We start from the raw sequence: 21,997 nt of genomic DNA, 5'->3' as shown, positions 1-21,997 counted from the left end.
CAAAAGAAAGCAGTGCAAAATAGAAATATAAGATTTGAAGCAGAACATACATTTACTTTTTCTTTCAAGTCTGAAATGTTGCCTTCTTTTCGATAGACTGCAAATTCAGAACTCTGTAGTACAGCTTCTGAACGAGTAATCCAACTGTGAAGTTCAGTTATATCGACATCCAACCTAAGAGAGCAAAGAATAAGGCTCATTATTTCTTTATTATCCCTTTTTTCTGTATGGAAAGAAAAGAAATGTATTCACATTTACCACACTCCTTCTCATCTGATGCTCCTATTATTGTTAATAGAATCACCATCTCTCTAGTTAAGTAGATTCAAACTTTGGAGTCAACTTTCATCTTGATTCTTGTGATCATGGAGTCCATTTTATTCAACTAAATGCAGCAATCATCTGCACATCATTTCCTACAAGCTATTATATCTAGACTCTGCTTGAAAGCATTGCTCCTGCACCACTCCAAATGACTATTTTTGAAAAATATTTACAATAACCAAAAAGTACCACACTGTTTGCACCAACCAATTAAACCACCATTCTTATATTCATGTTCTCACATGTTACCTAAACCATCAATGTGGACTTGTCTATGCAACTTGGTAGAGAAAAAATGGAAATCAGTAAGAGTAATCCAAGTAAGATCTTAGCAAATACCTGTAAACTATAATCTTTCCTCATGCAGAACACATTCTGGAGCACCAGTTATAGCACAAGAAGCCCAACTAGGTTATGGTGCTTTGAGTAACTCTCCATTATCAATAAAGAAGTACAAAGTTATATTTGTGTGAATACTCATCTTTTAGCTTCCAAAATATCTCAACATGACTTGAAGTTACTGGTCCAACTAACAATAGAAAGAACCAAATAAATGCTCAGTATACCAATTTCTGTCTTGGTCGGTTACTATTGTTTTGATGAAACAATGAAACTAAAGCAATTTGACTGAGGAAGTAAGTTTGGCTATACTTCTGAGATCTGGAAACCTCAGCTGAGAAAATGCTTAGGTTAGATATGGCTATAGGCAAGCATACTGATTTTTTTTTTTGGTTCTTTTTTTTTTCGGAGCTGGGGACCGAACCCAGGGCCTTGCGCTTCCTAGGTAAGTGCTCTACCACTGAGCTAAATCCCCAGCCCCTGCAAGCATACTGATTATAGGCAACTTGGAGGTGGGAGTTGATACAGAGATCTTAGAGAAGTACAGCCTAAATGGCTTGTTCCACAGTACTTGTTCACCCTGTTTTCTTACAGAACCCAGGGCAACCAACCCAGGTGGCATCATACACAATAGATCACAACTTCCCACATAAGTTGCTAAGTTTATAAATGCTCAATATGCTTCCCTACAGTTAGATATAACCAAGGTACTTTTTCAGCTGAGCTTCCATCTTCTCAGGTGACTCCGCTTGTTTCAGGTTGACATCAAACTAGCCAACACAGGGGCTATAAGAAACCCTCATTGTTGGTTGAGTCTGTTAAATTTTGGTGAATGTTATTCTGCTGTAACAAATACCTTATCATCTACCTAGTTATTTCAAAACATTTCCCCTGGGATCATTGAAGTTACTCTGAATGTTGAATCTAAACAAAGTTTACATGCTATTGAATCAAAGTAAATGGCCCTTGTTATATGAAAGGATTAAAATACATGCATACGGTGGAATACTATTGACATTTTAAAATCCATCTGTTTCATTTGTCAACTTTCCTCTTTTAATTACCAATTTTTATTAAAATATGGAGTCCTATTGCCTGGAGGAAAAATGTGCATTCCTGATTAATTTATATTCATTCACTAAGTCAATATTTTAGGGTTCTGGTCAGTTTAATAACCACAGAGCCCAGTGCACTCCTACCAACATTTCTTCCTGCTCAATAGCAGTATGTATAAGAAAGTAGGTTTCACGTTTATTTGTCTTTGGTTTTGGCTCAGTGTAAAATTTGTCGTCTTTGCCTATATGTTTTCACTGGGAAATGAACAGGAAACCCCAGAAAATCTGAGAACATTGTTAGAGTTCTTAAGTATCTTTAAAATGATGCCTCTCAGTTGAACAACCATGGAATGTTTAATACACTGTTTCTCAGAGGTCTCTGTGGGACTGAAGGCCAGTTGTCTATAGTAATAACTTCAACTCGGTGAATTTAACTTCTTTATTGGCCAAATTCTTTTCTTTATGTTCCTATTTAGCAAGTCATAGGAACATTTTTTTCAAATAAACTCCTTGAACTTCTGAGTCTCCAGAACTGCAAAGGAAGCCTTTACCATATCAGTGTGGGCCTTAAGTCCATAATTATGCAATAAATATATTTCAACTTAAACTTGGACTCACAACAGGATTTGTATAAAGGATTTTCCAATGTTTACAGAATTCTGAGGTATTTTTATTTTCTAGCTTTCTTTGGGAGTGCATAGTTTTCTTCCTTACAGATAAAATTATAATTAATATGTAAAACTTTCTTCTTCCTATATGGAAATATTTCATCTTACCATGTGCATCTTCTTCCTCATTTTTTTCTCTGAAATTTGACAGTCTTCAGCTTTTACATAAAGTCTACCTATATTTTCATTTAAGACATCAGTCTATGACTTCACGAACATTTGAGTTCCAATTTTCAATTACTATAACAAATTCAACCACACCCTCTGAGACCATTTTATAAAGAAATTATCAAAATTGATAGAAGTCATATTATTCTATAGTTACTCATGAATATATTTAAAAGCATTCATATTTTTCACAGGATCAAGACCCAATTTTAATGACATCCTATTTTATGGACATGTTAACATTATATTGTTTATAATTTATTTAAAGCATATCTTCCTTCAAGTGTCATAGGACACTTGGAACGATATAGTTCAGGTTTGGTATCTCCATCCATCCTGTATGTACAGAAAAAAACCCTTCTTGATTAGTATCCAGCAAGCACTTATAAGATTTTTAGTATAATCTCTTATTGTTTTAGCTCATTCCTTTCTTTAAATAAATGTGAACACGTTTTATAAAAATACTTTGAATTAGCAACATGAAATCTAAACTATGCACCAACCACTATAAACCCTGGCTTTTAAAATTAGCCTTTGTATTGCTTTAGATTTTCTATAGAAAATACTGCATGACTGAACTCAGAACAATTACAAGCACATACACAAGATCTGTTCAATTCCCAGAAGGACAAAAATCTCCATACAGAGGATTGGAACTCTTATATGCTATCTCATAACTAGCTAAGGAGATATTTAGCATTTGATGACTGCTTAGAGATATCCATTTCTTTATATTTTTGTAAATGATATTTTGGGTATATGCAAAATATTTTGTATCATCCTCTCAATAATGTTCATTTAAAATTATTTTAATAGTACAATCATACTTCATCTAACATGTGGTGTTACTTTTCTAAATAATAGGCCAGAATATAGCTCTGCTAAAGAGTTTGTTTTATTGAAGGATCTATTTGACTAATTCAAATGTTTTGGACACTGAACTGAAACTTAACTCACTTAGAGACCTTGTGAAGATTTTTTAAAAACCAAACAACAACAAAAAATCCCCCCAATGAGTTAGGGTTAAATCAGGTCGAAAACTAGTGCCTCTGCCAAATAAATTGGTTTATCTATACACAATGAAGGCTGTGTAGAGTCAATACCATGGTAACAGTCTGCTTGTGGCTCTGTGAAGATTTTAAGTGAGGCATGGAGTTCAGATCAATTCTACCACAAAATTGTGAAAAATCTAAAGAGCCCCTTTGTTGTTCTTTTTTGTTTCTGTGTTTGCCTGATTTTATAAATTTAAAAAGGGATTATCCAAGTGCTGAAACTTCTCTTTTGAAATATTATGCTATGGAGCTTGATTATACATTGTAGAAATGTACACATTTTCCATGATAATGTCATTGTATTTGTTACTACATTTGCTTCTATACTCTGTGTGTGAGCAAGAATGTGTCATGGCATGACTGGGGAAATCAGTCATGCACAAGATAGAGGGGTTTCTTTTCTCTTTCTAGCACAGAGGATCCTGGGATTGAACTCACATGCTCAGGATTATCAACAAGGTAATTTAACTAACTAGCCACTTTTCTGACTCCTTATTTACACATTTAAAAGAGGATGTCAGATATTATTTCACTGCAGTTTCAAGTGAAGGTTTTATCTAGAAAAAGTATGTATTCAGAAGCACATAGATTAATACTCTATAGTTCCTTTTCTGGAATGAAATAAAGCAAATTAGTAAAATATGAACATTAGTAAAATATATTAATTAAATGAGTTTATGCTAATTACACCTTTACTATCCACCCCCATTATTGTGATATATTGATTGTCAAGGAAATAGGTGCCATGTAGTCAAACCTGAAACTATTGCATAGTTCATGATCTTAGTTCCTCTCAACAGAATCCTGTTTAGATATTTTCCCCTGGCTTCTAGTTGGTATTTGTGGTGGATTGAACGTACTTAGCCCAGAGGAGAGCATCATTAGGAGGCTTAGGCTTGTTAGAGTAGGTGTGGCCTTGTTAGAAGAAGCATTTCACTATCAGGGTAGGTTTTGAGATGTTCTTCCTAGCTGCCTAGAAGCTAGTCATCTCCTGGCTGCCTTCCCATCAAGATGTAGAACTCTCAGCTCCTTCTCCAGCATCTTGTCTGCCTGGATGCTGCCATGTTCCCACCTTGATAATAATGAATTGAACCTCAGACACTGTAAGCAGGCCCAACTAAATGATGCCCTTTCTAAGAGTTGCATTGGCTATAATATCTCCTTAGAGCAATGGAAACACTAAAGCCGTTAATTTGTCAACTAAACCTGCTTGTCTTTTAACATATATCTCTGCTTTATTATAAATAAATTTTAGCATAATTATAATTTGCATGCTATCCAACAGTTATCTCTAAATTAACCAAACTGCTATAAATGTGTACTTGTGTTTTCTTCAATACTTTCTAGAAGCAGTTAATTTGTTTGTTCTTACTTAGATTTGGCAGTATACATATTTATATGATCATTAATATGATTTATATCTGTATTGTTTACTACACTATTCTATAGGAATATAATGTTCAATCTAGATCCTACTGTGTAATGTTCAGCATTATTGCTTATAGTTCTGAGAGGAAGCAGTGTTATGCGTTGCTTTTTCTTTAATGACTATAGACATTCCCTCTTCTTAACACCAGATGGGAAGGGAGAGGAGGAACAGTGTTTGAAAGGATTCTAATATATTCTTCACAGAGTTCCAGCAACCTACACTCAGTGCTTAGACCATGAATGCAGTCATCTTCTTAAAGCCTACAGATCCTGTTTTTTAAGTAATAGCTGCACATATATTTAATTCATTATCAATTTATCAGCTGTACTTTTCTTGAATGTGTAGGTCTCTGGATTTACACTTGTCCTAAATCATCAGATACATGTGCTGAAGTGTGGAGCAAAGTAACAGACTCTTGATGTAAATGCTTAATGCTCAAAAATTAGGTGTCAAATAGTCTTCCCAGTGCCTTGTTAGGGATATAATTGTCACAATTTATTTTACCTGAGGCTAAACAAGCACCAATTCAAGATCCTCTCCACTATCTGAATACAATAAGGCACACAATACTTCGCTATTTATCAACTATTTGAATTTCAAAATCATCTCACATATCCAACAATAGGAAAGATAAATTTCACTCAACATACTATAATACAGACTCAATCTCAGGCAGTTAATTTCCTCAGAAACATGATATAAATTAGGTCAGTTACACGTCATATGGTCAACAATAAGAAACGATTACATACACATTTGAGTTTACATAAAAGACAAAAGAATATAAAGCATTCTAAAGAACAAAAGAAATATTTGTATACTTGTAGTTAAACATTGTAAATTTTTGACTAGTCAATACCTTATCAATGTACAGCTATGACAACTCTGTTATTGTGGAAAAGTATCTTCTAGATGAGCACTGATTATATACTGTCTCAATTTTCTGTGTAGTGGCTGCTATGTTGAATATTATAACAAAGTGACATATTTGCATAAGCAACTACTCAATCCTGTTGAACTTACCATTTGTAGTATAACATTTTCACTTTTTGTAGACTGGGTATTATTTTTCATTACATTTACAGTGTATTCTTAAAGATACTCCTTGAAATTCCTGATGCTTATTTTGTTTGTTTGTTTGTTTGTTTAAATAGGAAAAGCATATGGGCCTAGATGATGTCTCAGATGGTATTGGTGCTTGCAACATAGTGCTAGTGATCTGAAGTTGATCCCTGGAACCCATATATAGGTAGAACAACAGAACCGACACCACAAAGCTGTCCTCTGACCTCTATGACTTTACTCTGGTGTGTGTACGCATGCACATGCACACACACAACCCCCCCCCACACACTAATAATGTTGATGAAAGTAATATTAATCATAATCTTGTTAAATAGGAAGAAAAAGCTGCCATCAAATTATCCTACATAAAAACATAAAACTATTTAACAGTATTCCACAGAAATGAATTCACAAATATTTACAGTTGAAGAGGTTTTGATTTGAGATACAAACCTGACATTAGATATTCTTATGTAGTGGATTACATATCCCAAACACATTAATTTATTCATTCTTCAACATTAACATCCCAAGAAACCTATTCCTTGTCTCAAATGTATTGGTAGTTTTAGATGTGTAAACTTAAGCACATTCTTCATAAAACTATATATTTCAATACGGTAAAATTTAATGACTCCAGATCGCTATAAAATGCAATTTTGAAAGCTACTAAAATATATAATTTACATAATTCACGTTGTCCTAAAGTATGCCCATTTACTATGGGTTTAAACTTGAACTTGACCAAACGAAGTATTGGCCATCAAGTTGGGTTAACTGCATTATTAATTATGGACATTAAATTACAAAAATGAGTTCCTTTTTATGATATATACCATAGAATGCAATGGCAGTGCTTTAGTATTTTAGCTAGTTAAAGGCAGGAAAGCCCCTAAATTCCCTGTTGTTGGCATTTTCTACTTTTCTCATTAAAAATCTGACTACACTAAACAGAGTCAGACTTCCGCTGAATGAGTCAAAGTATTTCATTATGTGGTAGATAAAAATGTCGTTAAGAGATCTCCTAACCTAAATGTAATAACAAACCTTAATCACTTAAGATCATAACCTAATATATATTTCTAACATGTGACAGGATTTCAAGAAGTCACTTTCACATCTTCTACTCATATAATGTTTATGGAAACTATCTCAAAAGTTCAAAACTAAAGAAATCCCCTAAACTGTAAATGCTATAACAGAAGAATTAATGCTAACAGATATAAAAATAATACAAAATTCTGTGGCTCAGAGGATTGATAAGGAAATATTGCTAAGTTACAAATGCCTTAAGACATTGCATCTTTCATAAATTTGAAAGTCCCTGTAACAGTCTCTATCTGGGCCCCAGAAATAACTGTGTGACACCGATTTCTTTTCCCAAATATTTCTCAGAGTGAGCTGGTCTCCCAGAAGTGCTGTCACTTCTAAGCTCATAGGTGAGACCAACACTTTTACTCCAATAACTGGCCAAAGAGAAACACACCAGGAGACCACAGGGCACAAGAACCACAAAGTACATGGAGACAGATTCCTTCAAGTTTCCACCAGCGCCCCACAGCTAGCCCTATGACCCAGCTCTCAACATACAAAAATCCCTCCCAGAGATAACCATTCACTCAGGAAAGTTGACATACCTAAGATCACAGGCTAACAGTCTTACAGGAGGGACAGTATCCAGTCAGAGACAGCAAGACCAACTAACACCAGAGATAAACAGATGACGAGAGGAATGCACAAGAAAGTAGGTAACAGAAACCAAGGCTACTTGGCAACATCAGAACTCAGTTCTCTCACCAAAGCAAGTCCTGGATATCCCAACACACCAAAAAAGCAAGATTTGGATTTAAAATCACATCTCATGATGATGAAAGAGGACTTTAAGAAGGACATAAATAATTCCATTAAAGAAATACAGAATACAGGTAAACAAGTACAAGCCCTAGAAGTGGAAACACAAAAATCCCTTAAAGAATTACAGGAAAACACAACCAAACAGGTGAAGGAACTGAACAAAACGATCTAGGATCAAAAAGTAAAAGCAGAAACAATAATCAAATCACAGAGAGAGACAATCCTGGAGATCGAAATCCTAGGAAAGAGATTGTGGGTCATAGATGTAAGCATCACCAACAGAATACAAGAAATAGAAGAGAGAATCACAGTTGCATAAGATACCATAGAAAACATTAACAAAGCCAACAAAGAAAATGCAAAATTCTCCTACCCAAAATATCCAGGATATTCAGGACAAAATGAGAAGACCAAACTTAAGGATAATAGGTATAGAAGAGAACGAAGATTCCCAATTTAAAGGAGCAGTAAATATCTTCAACAAAATAATAGAAGAAAACTTCCCTAAAATAAAAATAAATATGTGCATTTACATAGAAGAAGCTTACGGAAACCCAGATAGAATGGATTAGAAAAGAAATTCCACCCATCACAAAATAAGCAAAATACCAAATGCACAAAACAAAGAAAAATATTAAACGCATTAAGGGACAAAGGTCAACTAACATATAGAGGCAAACCTTTCAGAATTACACCAAAATTTTCACCAAGGACTCTAAAAGATAGAAGACCCTGGGCAGATACCATACAGAACCTAAGTGAACATAAATGCCTGCCGAGGCTACTATACCCAGAAAAACTCTCTTATCTTGGAGGAATCAAGATATTCCATGACAAAATCAAACTTACACAATATGTTTACACAAATCCATCCAAATAAAGGATGATAGATAGAAAACTCCAAGAAAATGTGGGAAACAACACCCTAGGAAAAACAAGAAAGTATTTTCTTTCAACAAACCCAAGATACCCACACAATCATAATTCTAGCTCTAACAACCAAAATAATAGGAAACAACAATCACATTTTCCTAATATCTCTTAACATCAATGGAATCAATTCCCCAATAAAAGACATAGAGAAATAGACTGGATACATAAACAGGACCCAGCGTTTTGCTGCATACGAGAAAAGCACCTCAGTGACAAAGACAGACACTGCCTAAGAGTATTTTGCAAACCAAACAGTCTCCCCCCAAAAGCTGGAGTACCCATTCTAATATTGAATAAAATCAACTTTCAACCAAAAGTTATCAAAAATGACAAGGAAAGACATTTCATATGCATCAAAGGAAAAAATCTACCAAGATGAACTCTTAATTGTGAATATCTATGCTCCAAATGCACGGGGAACCACATTCATAAAAGAAACCTTACTAAAGCTCAAAGCACACATTACGCTTCACACAATAATAGTGGGAGACTTCAACACCTCACTCTCATCAATGGGCAGATCCTGGAAACAGAAATGAGCAGAGACATAGTGAAACTAACAGAAATTATGAACCAAATGAACTTAACAGATATCTATGGAACGTTTCATCCTAAAACAAAAGAACAGTCTGTCTTCTCAGCACCTCGTCTTACCTTCTCTAAAACTGACCATATAATCAGTCAAAAGCCAGGCCTCATTATGTACAAGAAGATTGAAATAATCACATGCATCTTATCAGATCATCACAGTCACCATAGAAAACATTAACAAAGCCATCAAAGAAAATGCAAATAAGAAAAAAATACCAGAAAACCCCAAAAAAGCAATAGATAGCCCACATAAACATGGAAGCTGAACAATGCTCTACTTAATAACTTGGTCAAGGAATAAATAAAACAATAAATTAAAGACTTTTTAGAATTTATTGAAAATGAAGGCACAACATATCTGAACTAATGGGATACAATGAAAGCAGTGCTAAGAGGAAAACTCATAGCTCTGAGTGCCTCCAAAAAGAAACTGGAGAGAGCATACATTAGAAGTTTGACAGCACACCTGAAAGCTCTAGAACAAAATGAAGCCAGTAACACTGAAGAGGAGTAGATGGCAGGAAGTAATCAACTCAGGGCTGAAATCAACCAAGTAAAAACAAAAAGAACTATAAAAAGAATCAACAAAATCAGGAAAAGGCTCATTGAGAAAATCAACAAGATAGACAAACCTTTAGCCAGACAAACCAGAGAGCACAGAGAGTGTATTCAAATTAACAAAACCAGAAATGAAAAGGGAGACATAACAAAAGAAACTAAGGAAATCAAAAGAATCATCAGATCCTACTTCAAAAGCATATAATCAATAATACTGGAAAATCTGGGTGAAATAGAACACTTCCTAGATAGATACCAGGTTCCAAAGTTAAATCAGGACCAGATAAACCATCTAAACAGTCCCATAGCCCCTAAAGAAATAGAAGCAATCACTACAAGTCAACCCATAAAAAGCCAAGGATCAGATGGGTTTAATACAGAATTCTATCAGGGCTTCAAAGAAGACCTAATACCAAAACCTTTCAAATAATTCCATAAAATATAAACAGATGAAACACTACCCAAATACATCTATGATGCCCCAATTATACTTATACCTAAACCACACAAAGACCCAACAAAGAAATAGAATTTCAGACCAATTTCCCTTATGAATATCAATGGGAAAATACTCAATAAAATTCTCATAAACTGAATAAAAGAACACATCAACACAATCATTATTCGCAATCAAGTAGGATTCATCCCAGGGATGCAGGAATGGATAAATATATAGAAATCCATGAACATAATACACTATATATACAAATTCAAAAAACAAAACAAAATAAAACCCAAGATCACATCATTAGATGCTGAGAAAGCATTTGCCAAATTCAAGACCCCTTCATGGTAAAAGTCTTAGAATGATCAGGAATTCAAGGACCATACATAAACATAGTAAATGCAATGTACAGCAAAGCAGTAGAGAACATCAAATTAAACTGAGAGAAACTTGAAGCAATCCCACTAAAATCAGGGACTACACAAGGCTGTCTACTCTCTCCCTGTCTATTCAATATAGTATTGGAAATCCTAGCCAGAGCATTTAGACAACAAAGGGAGGTCACAGGTATGTAAATTGGAAAGGAAGAAGTCAAAATATCACTATTTGCAAATGAGATGATAGTATAATTAAGTGACCCCAAAATTCCATCAGAGAACTCCTAAACCTGATAAACAACTTCAGCAAAGGGGCTATTTATAAAATTAACTCAAACAAATCAGTAGCCTTCCTCTAATCAAATGAAAAACAGGCTGAGAAAGAAATTAGGGAAATAACAATATTCACAATAGTCAAAATTTATATAAAATACCTCAGTGTGATTCTAAACAAGCAAGTGAAACATCTGTATGACAAGAACTTCACATCTTTGAAGAAAGAAATTAAAGAAGATATCAGAATATCTCCCATGCTCATGGAATGGCAGGATTAATGTGGTAAAATTGTCCATCTTGCTGAAAGCAACCTACAGATTCAACACAATGCCCATCAAAATTCCAACTCAATTCTTCATACAGAAAGAAAGAGCAATTTTCAAATTCCTTTGGATTAACAAAGAACCCAGTATACTGAAAACTATTTTCAATAATAAAATAACTTCTGCAGAAACCACCATCCCTGACCTCAAGCTGTATTACAGAGCGATTGTGATAAATACTATATCTTAATGGTACAGAGACAGGGAGGTAGATCAATGGAATAAAATTGATGACCCAGAAATGAACCCACACACTGGTGGTCACTTGATTTTTACAAAGGATCTAAACATATCCAGTGGAAAGAGAGAGAATTTTCAACAGTGGGGCTGGTTCAACTGGAGGTCAGCATGTAGAAGAATGAAAATCATTCAATTCATTCAATAAGATACCATTCTTATCTCCTTGTACAAAGCTCAAGTCCAAGTGGATCACGGACCTCCATATAAAACCAGGTACACTGAAACTCATAGAAGAGAAAGTGGGGAAGAGCCTTGAACACATGCATTGGGGAAAATTTCCTGAATGGAACAGCAATGGCTTATGCTTTAAGATCAAGAATCTCAGCAAATGGGACCTCATAAAACTGCAAAGCTTCTGTAAGGCAAAGGACACTGTTATTAAGACAAAACAGCAACCAAGAGACTGGGAAAATATCTTTACCAACCCTATATCTGATATAGGGCTAATATCCAATATATACAAAGAATTCAAGAAGTTAGACTCCAAAGAACCTAATAATCCTATTAAAATGGGTACAGAGATAAGCAAAGAATTCTCAACGCAGGGATATCAAATGGTTGAGAAGCCCCTAAAGTAATGTTGAACATTCTTAGTCATCAGGGAAATGCAAATCAAAACAACCTTGAGATTCCACCTCACACCAGCCAGAAGGGCTCAGATCAAAATCTCAGGTGACAGCAGATGGTGACAAGGACATGGAGAAAGAACACTCCTCCATTGTTGGTGGGATTGCAAACTGATACAACAACCCTGGAAATCAGTCTTGAAGTTCCTTGGAAAATTGGATATTGCAATAACTGACGACTTTGGGTATATCCTGAGCATATACCTGAAAGATGATCCAACATACAACAAAGACACATGTTCCACTATGTTCATAGCAGCCTTATTTATAATAGCCAGAAGCTGGAAAGAACCCAGATGCCCTTCAATAGAGGAATGGATACAAAAAATGTGGTACATCTACACTGTGGAGTACTACTCAGCTATCAAAAACAGTGACTTCATGAAATTCATAGGCAAATGGATGGAACTAGAAAATATCCTGAGTAAGGCAACCAGTCACAAAAGAACACACATAGTATACACTCACTGATATGTGGATATTAGCCCAAAAACTCTGATTATCCAAGATATAATCCACAGACCACATGAAGCTCAATAAGGACAACCAAAATGCCAATGTCTCAGTCCTTCTTCAAAGGAGGAACAAAAATATTCATAGGAGGAGATATGGAGACAAAGTTTGGAGTAGATACTGAAGGAATGGCCATCCAGAGACTACCCCACCTGGGGATCTAGCCCATTTATATACAGCCACCAAATCCAGATAATATTGTAAATTCCAAGAAGTGCATGCTGACAGGAGCCTGATGTAGTTGTCTCCTGAGAGGCCTTCCCTGCCAGAGTCTGACAAATACAAAGTCGGATGCTAGCAGCCAACCATTGAACTGAGAACAGGGTCCTCACTGGAAGAGTTAGAGCATGAACTGAAGAACCTGAATGGGTTTGCCACCCCATAGAAAGAACAACAATATCAACCAACCAGAACTTCTAAGCTCCCTGGGATTGATCCACCGACAGAAGAGTGGACATGGAGCGACCCATGCGTCCAGCTCTATATGTAGCAAAGGGTGGACCTTGTCAGGCATTAATGGTAGGAGAAGCCCTTTGCCCTGTGATGCCTCAGTGTAGGGAAATGCCAGGGTGGTTAGGTAGGAATGGGTGTTTGGGTTGGTAAGCACCTCCTGAAGAAGCAGCAGGAGGTGGGATGGGATAGGGGTTTTCCGGAAGGAAAACAGGGGAAAGAGATAACATTTAAAATGTAAATAAATAAAATATCCAATAAAAAATTCCACAAAAAATAAAGTCCCTATGAAACACAAATATATGCAAACATAACCTTAACAATAGGTAACATGACTATTATGTGGTAGATGAATACGTGACACGCTGTCATAGTAACCAATCTATTCTGGTGCAATACAACATGCCTCAGTTGAAACTACTATAGCATTTACTTTAAAATCAAATTGGAAAAGCTAAGAATGACCTTGTAAAAAGATATGAATCACTAGAGGGAGCCCCTTCCCTTTCAGACATGGGCATCTCTTTAGCTTCTCTTTCAATTTCTTATCTGCATAATAGTAATATGGTGACAAATGGATTTTTCCTGGAGGCTTTCTTACACAGAAACATAAAATGTTCAAAGATAAAGGTAAAATTCTGTACAAAGAACATATAGGTAAGACAACCTCAGATATACAGCTAAAATGCTTTAAGCCATTTTGTAAAACAAAGCATCTTGAAATCCTAACACATATAAAACTCCAAAAAAATATTGTAACATAATTTAAACACGTCTCTATATGCAGGGACATATTCGTAATGCAAACACCACAGTGCTGTTTTGTGTACTCTGTAACCAAAGCTATGTTTCCTGAGTCATTGATTTACCTAATCTTTAAACAGTTTATAAATAAATGGATTATCTCTGTGTCCCTGTAATTGTATCCATGTATTATACAAGTTAAGACTTGCTAGATGGAAAATAAACTAACTTAAGGCAGGATAAGAAGGGGAAAGGATTTTTAACCAAATTGTATGTTTTTGTGAAGAAAAAGATTGCTTTTAAGTGAAAACATAAATAATTTGGTTTCTCATATGGAACCTTGGCTAATATTCATTTTAGTTTACACATAGCTATAAACAACTATGATAAATATTAATTTGTGCATATAAGGCTTATATAAACCATGTTCTTCCATCAGTTATTGCAGGAACTAAATCATGCCTTGCTGTTCCTCCTTGCATGTCAGCATAATTTCACATGTTTCAGTTAGGTGTTAAGGGCAACAACAGTAAAACAAAACAACCACAGAAAACAAAACCCTAAAACAGGAAAGCTAAGACAAAGAGAAAAACATAGGAAAGTAGTCTCATCCATTTTAATTTTTATCACAAGGTCCCATGGGACACATATGCTCATACCTCTTTTTATTCAAATAAGAATAATTGGCACAGATCCATGATCATCATTTTTGTCGACATTTTGGCCACTTTTTACTACATACTGGCTATTGGAGCTAAGCTGAACATTTGTAAAGGAGAGACTGTTCTATACAAATCCCCCAAATGTTTCTCTGTTCCTTTGGCCTAAAAGAATTACTTTTTTTTCCTGTTTTGTATAGTGTAGGATGGATGGCTTCTCCAGACATTTTTGAAAAAATAGATTTATTTAATTTTTGAATTGCAGTGGAATTTGAGTATCAGTTCACATAGGGAGGTGAGAGGATAAATTGTAGAAGTGGATTATCTCTTCCCATCTAGTAGTTCCATTGATTGGGAGTAATTTTTACACAAATGAACTGGAGGGAGTGAAAATGAAAGAAGTGATTTGATTGCATGACCCAGAACATGGGACATTCATCTTTGCAGCAAGCATGTGTACTTGCTGAGCCATCATTTTAAAGTAGTACTGTTGCCCAAATAGCCATATCATAATGTTTTATTTTCAAAATCCTGTTCTCCCAATGACAAGCAGATTAAAATCTAGCAGTTACTAGTTTTCACAACAGAAAGTCACTCTGCTCTATAATGTTATTACCAGCTTTCTTCTTTATTTCACTGGATAAAATATTCTCCCCCAAACTCACAGAATTACATATATAAGTGGTACCCCTTCGTTTGATTTGTCATTTTCCATTAATCTGTGATCAATATTTCCTTGTATTTTTAACTATATACTCAGCATTTCCCCATGAACTTACTATGTCCAACTATTGAACAAGAAGTAATCTTTTTGTACCTCACATCTGAATATTTTAGAGGTAATTCTTGCTCCTTGGCTGGGTTTATGCTAGAATGCAAGCATCCTGGGGGAACACCTTAGTATGCTTTGGAGTGATAGCAACTAGAGTGCTTTCCTGTGGGGCAGGTAGTGGTGAAAGGTACCCTGATTCCTGCTTGAGATAGGTGGAATCCCTAGGATACCCTGAAAGGGACAGCAGGGTGGTTCCCAGTCTCCCAGAATCTCAGTGCCTCACGTAGCTACACCATCCCCCCACCAAAGACCCCTGTACAGAGGTTTGAGACAGACCTCAGTCATGTAGGGCAAAACCTCAAGCCCTTCCTCCACAGGTGAGAATGTGACCACAGGTGACATAGGCTCAAGACAGTCTTAGAAGAAGGACCACATCCCAAGCTCTCAGGCCAAACCAATAGGAAATACACACTGTCAGACACTGACCCATCCAAAAAAACTGTATTGAAGTGTTGTGTTCAGAATTAAAGGTGTGCAGGAATTATTCCATCATCTGAGAGCTTCTGTCATGAGAGCTTTAACACCCCCACCTGGGGAAGAGCTCTCCTCTCCAGAAATCACGTCCAGAGCTCCACTGCACCCCTCCTTGTCTAGTCAGTCTCCTGCTGGCCCAGCCTGGCATGAGCAACCCAAGCAGCAGTGGCAGAAAGGAGAAGCCCCATTAGCTGGGGGTGGAGAAAGCTGTTCCCCCTCCCTGAGTTCTCTCCACCTCACCTGAACCTGAGAACCTAGCCATGCAAGAGATTGCTGTGAAGAGCACCCTGGCACCAGAGCCCTACACATTCCTAAATCATGAGGATCCATTAGATCCTAGCTGAATAAATAGCAAAGTTAGCATGAAAACTAATGCTGCTGTCACTTCCCTCCTGAATAGCTGTGGCTCATACTGCCTACAGGGTTAGTCAAAGAATGTACCACATACTGACTGTGCCTTGGACCCTATGGGAGGCAATTTAAACTTTAAACATTCACAGCGTGAAAGCTCACTGAGTTTAAAGGACTTCAACATGCTTTTATGGTGTGGGTCTTTAAAGTTTAAATAACTTCTAGTCAGGGTTCAGAAACTATCTAGTATAATGTGGAAAGTCATTCAAGTCTGACATGTCCTTAATGCCCCAATGCTCCTTCCCAGCATTATGACCTCTTTTAATCCATTTACTATTTTTTTAGTGAACATCTGTATGAACTTTAGTTTAAATACAAAACAAATCTCACTGTTTTACAAAGCCAGTCCTTTGCTCTGCCTCTCAATATAAAATTCCATACATATAGTGAATGAGCAACACACTTATTCTCACAGTTATGGCATCTATAAACAACACTGGGCAGGGGATGAAGCCAGAGATTAGACATAAAGGGATCCCCACGATATTAATTTCAAGAATTATGGGCAAAGATATGTCCATATCTTATTCAAAGTTTCTTTTGAAATATTCTTCCATGAGACTGTAAAACATGTAGACAGGAAAGAACAAAATCAGAGGTAGAGGAATTATAAGTTCATGCAGAAATAAATTTAGGAAACAACTAGGGAAAAGGCAGCGTTGAAGAGAAAAATCATACATTTAAAATAATTTAACTAGCACGCGCAAGGCCCTGGGTTCGGTCTCCAGCTCCGAAAAAAAGAAAAAGGAAAAAAAAATTTAAAAAGTACATTTGGAAAGAATTTGGTGATGTGGCAGTTACAGAGAACACTGTCGATTGCTTCACAGACACAGTTAATCTTTGAGGCTACAATGTGAGTGATATCTCATAGACTTACAAAATCTAAAGCACAGAACTGCATTTGAAATTCTTGGGTGTGGGAAACAGGACTGAAGTCCTAAGTGCCAGAAGAAAGAATGGAAACAGGAAACCTCTGGGGGTATGAAGTAGACGGGGCTCTAGAATGTATCAGAGTCTTGGGAGGTAAAAGAATCTCAAGACTCAAAGGGAGGTGTCTTAGATGAAATGCCCCACATGGGGGAGAGAGAACTTGTAGAGTTCACCTCCAGTAGAAATACAGGGCATCATGTGGAGAGATGGAGTTGCCATCCCACAGTCAAAAACTCTGATTCAGAATTGTTCCTGTCTGAAAGGACAGCAGGGACAAAAATAGAGAAGAGACTCAGAGAAAGGAGGTCCAGTGACAGACACAAATTGGCATCCATCTTAAGGGGAGGCCCTAAGACGTGGCTCTATTACTGACACTATGGTGTGCTTACAGACAGGAGACTAACATGGCTGTACTGCAAGTGAGTCACAACAAGCAGCGGACAGAGTCAGATGCAGATCTTTACACCCAACCAATGTACAGAAGATTACTGTGGTAGGATTAAGGATAAGCTAGAAGAAGCTGAGGAGGAAGGCAGCCCTATAAGACCAGCAGTCTCAAATAATCTGGACCTCTCAGACACTGAGCCACAAACCAGGCAGCATACACCAGTTGAGTTGAGGCCCCCAACACATAAACAGCAGAGGACTGCTGGATCTTGACTCAGTGAGAGAAGATGCACCTAACTCTCAATAGACTAGAGGTCCCAGGGAGTTTAGCGATCTGGTGGGGTGGCAGTGAGGGATGGGGTATTGGGGACATTCTTTTGGAGATGGGGAGAGGAGGTATGTGATGTAGAACTGTCAGAGGGCAAACCAGAAGGGGGAAAAAGATTGGACTGTTAAAAAAAAGATTAAAGAATTAAAAAAATATTGAAATGCATCACACAAACACCCAAAAACCACAGAAATCTCATTAGAAATCCAAATGTATATAACTAGCAACTGTTTGATATATATATGTCTGAACATCAGGGCAGATGATGAACTAGTAGTATTACTTTGTGATTTATAAGATCCAATTAAGTGAGAAGATAGGTGTACCCAGCTATACTTCTCCTGGGCCTATACCCAAAAGATGCTCCAACAAACAGCCAAGACACATGCTCTACTATGTTCATAGCTGCCTTATTTATAATAGCCAGAAGCTGGAAAGAACCCAGATGCCCTTCAAGAGAGGAATGAATACAGACAATGCGGTACATCTACACAATGGAGTACTACTCGGCTATTAAAAACATAGACTTCATGAAATTCATAGGCAAATGGATGGAAATGGAAAATATCCTAAGTGAGATAACCCAATCCCAGAGAAACATACATGGTGTGCACTCACTGATAAGTAGATATTAGCCCAAAGGCTCAAATTGCCCAAGATCAATCCACAGAACACATGAAGCTAAAGAAGGATGACCAAAGTGCAGATGCTTTACTCCTTCTTAAAAGGGAAACAAAAATATTCATAGGAGGGGATATGGAGGCAAAGTTTGGAGCAGTGACTGAAGGAATGGCCATTCAGAGCCTGCCCCACATGTGGCCCACAAATATACAGCCATCAAAACTTGAGAAGACTGATGAAGCTAAGAAGTGCATGGTGAGTGTAGCTGGAAATAGATGTCTCCTGAGAGACACAGCCAGAGCATTTCAAATACAAAGGCGAATGCTAGCAGCAAACCAATGAACTGGGAAAGGAACTCCAGTTGGAGGACTTAGAGAAAGAGTTGAGGGTGCTGAAGGGGCTTGCAACCCCATAAGAACAGCAATGCCAACCAACCAGACCTCCCAGGGACTAAACCACTACCCAAACACTATACAGTATACTATACTGACCCATGGCTCCAGCTGCATTTGTAGCAGAGGATGTTAGGCACCAATAGAAAGAAAGTCCCTTGACCCTGCCAAGTTTAGACCCCCAGTGTAGGGGAATGTCGGTAAGGTGGGAAGGGGGGATGGACGGGGAGGGAAACATTCTTATAGAAGAAGGAAAGGGGGATGGATAGGGGGCTTATATGTGGGAAACCGGGAAAGGGAATAGCATTTGAAATATAAATAAAAATTATCCAATTAATCAAAATATTCACTATGAAAAACAAAAACATAAGTATTGTTCATTGAATGCTATTAAGATTAAGTAAAGGATATATTATTTGAAGACTAAAAATCATCTAGAATAAGATCAACCTTAGTTATTAAATGTAGGGCCCCCTCCTGTGGTGAACAACGGTACTGCGCATGCACAGTCTTTGCACCTGGCATAGGTTGGCTGGTAATATGCTAATGAGGGAGCAGTACCATGCTAATGAGGTGATTCCTGCTCCACCAATCCCTGAAGGACAATTAGCATAGCCTCAGCCTGCTGTCTATATAAGGCGAGCGCTCTTGCTGCTTGAGGTCCCCGTATCAGAAATGAGGTGGTCCTGCAATAAAGGCTGTTAAGAAGGATCCGACGGTGTTGCGTCTTCCTTGCTGGACGAGGTGGGAGCGACAATTAAAGAATATCTTTTTTCTTCATCCTGTTTATATAAATCTTGCATTCTACTCAAGTTCTCTGCATTGAAGCAAGAGGAAGGGAATGTCAGAGAATGAGAAAAGATAAAAGAACAGAAGGAAGAAGGAAAAAGAGGGGACTAAAATATCTGAATAATTATGGTTTGGTATTATTCAACAATGTTAAACCTAAGAGGACTCTTCTAGCTCCTTTACATTACTGAAGTTGTGATATGAATGGCCATGTATCTTTAAATTAGAACCAAATTATACACACAGGACACAGATCCTTGTAAGTCTCACTATATTTTCAAATTTCAATAAATTTATTTCTGTCTCAAAAAAAGAAAGATAGGTGTATAAGCAATAAAATCCAAGAAATGAAAACTTCATTAGAAGAAAATAAAATGAAAATTTGAAGTGTTAAAACTGATCTTAAAGGTATAAGAAAAGCAAATTGACAGGACGTAATGGGGTGGGACTGCGGGGAGACATAATAGGAGAGCACAATATTCTAGAAACTGAAAGCACGACAATTTTGGAAAGGGACTAATAATCACTGTCAAGCATGGCGCAAAGGTCAAGAAGGATAAGAACTGAAGAGTAACCTTTCAAGCTGGCATAAGGAGCTCTCTGGTGACTCTGTAGAGAGCAGTTTTAGATCCTGATGCAAAAAATAAGCTGGTAAAAGGAAGAATTGGAAGTAAAGCATCACAGTTTTTGTGATGAGGGATGGGCTATGCACTCAATTCTGGTTCCACTTATATTGGGATAAATAAAAATGTCTATTTGTCCTTCAATTGTAAAACAAACAAAACTCCATGCTAAAGCTTACATCTGTAACATTGTTTGTATGCATTCTAATGCTGTATTTATTTAAGTAGTTTCTGGAGTTACAGTACTACATCATACTGCCATTCCCCATTATTATAGCAGTTCCCCATAGTAGATATAATTTACCATTTTCATACCTGAATACATTTAGTGTTTTTCACATAGGGTGATGTACATATATAGCCATCTCTTCAAATATTTGTCATTTCCTTTAAGGAAAGATGTTTTTCTAATTACTTGGAAACAATAAATATTGTCTGCTAGATATCCTGTTCTGCAAAAGAATTTCAGAATTTTTCACCCTGTTAAAAAAAGACCTTTTAGACATATGGCTTACAGAAGTTTCTACATCCGCTCAAAAGTAAAAAACTTGATTCCTGCAAAGAGAATCTTCACATCTAGTGGATGAAACAGTCATCTGAATAGACCATTCTAAAAATATGTAATGCAGGTGTCCCAAGATGAAACAATGACATCATAGCTTAGCCTAGAGTAACCTGTGTCCTTTGTAGGAAAAAAAATTACAAGTTAAGTTGTAATGGAATTAGTGTTCCATCTAGTGAACTAATTTTCACACTGTGGGATCAGAATTAGTGCCCTACCATCACCTGGGAATTTGTTTGAAATTAAAATTTGTGTGTATTTTTCCTAGATCTAATGGATGGAATTTTAAAAAGTTGAAGGACAGTCAGTGATCTTCAAATATATAACTTCTGATGAGCTGACCACCCTCCAATGAAGGCCATACTTCTGAAAGTATATGGGCAGCACAAACTGTAGTCATGGCTTTTTAAAAAAGAAGGGGGCATTAAATTGGACTTGTCAGAAAAGAAGAATAAATCAAAGAAGAGACAGGAATATGCTGAATATAATCAAAATTCAATGAAAAATATTCTGAAGGATCTAATAAAATTAATAAAAAATTTGCTCAGGAAGTCTTCACAGCTTCACAAATTATTTTGATGTAAGTTGAATTGTGTAAACAAATGCTCATACAGGAAAGTCTCAAACTTCACGGTTTATCGGAATAACCTGGGGATACTGAGAAAGATTTTAGAGCCTACCAGCAGAGAACTTATGATTTTCCAGACTTGGAAAAAGCCAACACATTTGCATTAAAAATTAATTGTGACATGAGGCTGCTTTATCATTCACTGTACTTTGAGTATTCCCACTTGTAAATAATCCTTAGTATATGTGCATCCAAAATTCCCATCATTCCATTACTCACAACATAGTTATGGGATAATCTTTGATATATTTAGCAAAATAACTTTTATGAACATTAAATGAATAGATGAATAGTTGTATTTTGAATTTATGAAAATATATGAAAAGTTTCT

General features: G+C 36.6%; 1 protein-coding gene across 11 annotated transcripts in view; it reads right to left on the bottom strand.

Annotated features, from left to right (window-relative positions):
* The window catches only part of Dmd (dystrophin), a 2,367,748-nt gene that overhangs the window by 1,460,404 nt on the left and 885,347 nt on the right, over positions 1-21,997 (bottom strand). For all 11 annotated transcript variants that reach the window (XM_063279795.1, XM_063279798.1, XM_063279800.1 and 8 more), the window contains one exon: positions 51-174. In XM_063279795.1, the coding sequence (XP_063135865.1) occupies positions 51-174 (124 nt within the window). The remainder of the gene's footprint in view (positions 1-50; positions 175-21,997) is intronic.

The sequence above is a fragment of the Rattus norvegicus genome, chromosome X (assembly GCF_036323735.1).
Source record: "Rattus norvegicus strain BN/NHsdMcwi chromosome X, GRCr8, whole genome shotgun sequence".
Taxonomy (NCBI): Eukaryota; Metazoa; Chordata; class Mammalia; order Rodentia; family Muridae; genus Rattus; species Rattus norvegicus.
Note: the sequence above shows the minus strand (reverse complement) of the source record. Positions and strands in the feature narration are given on the sequence as shown.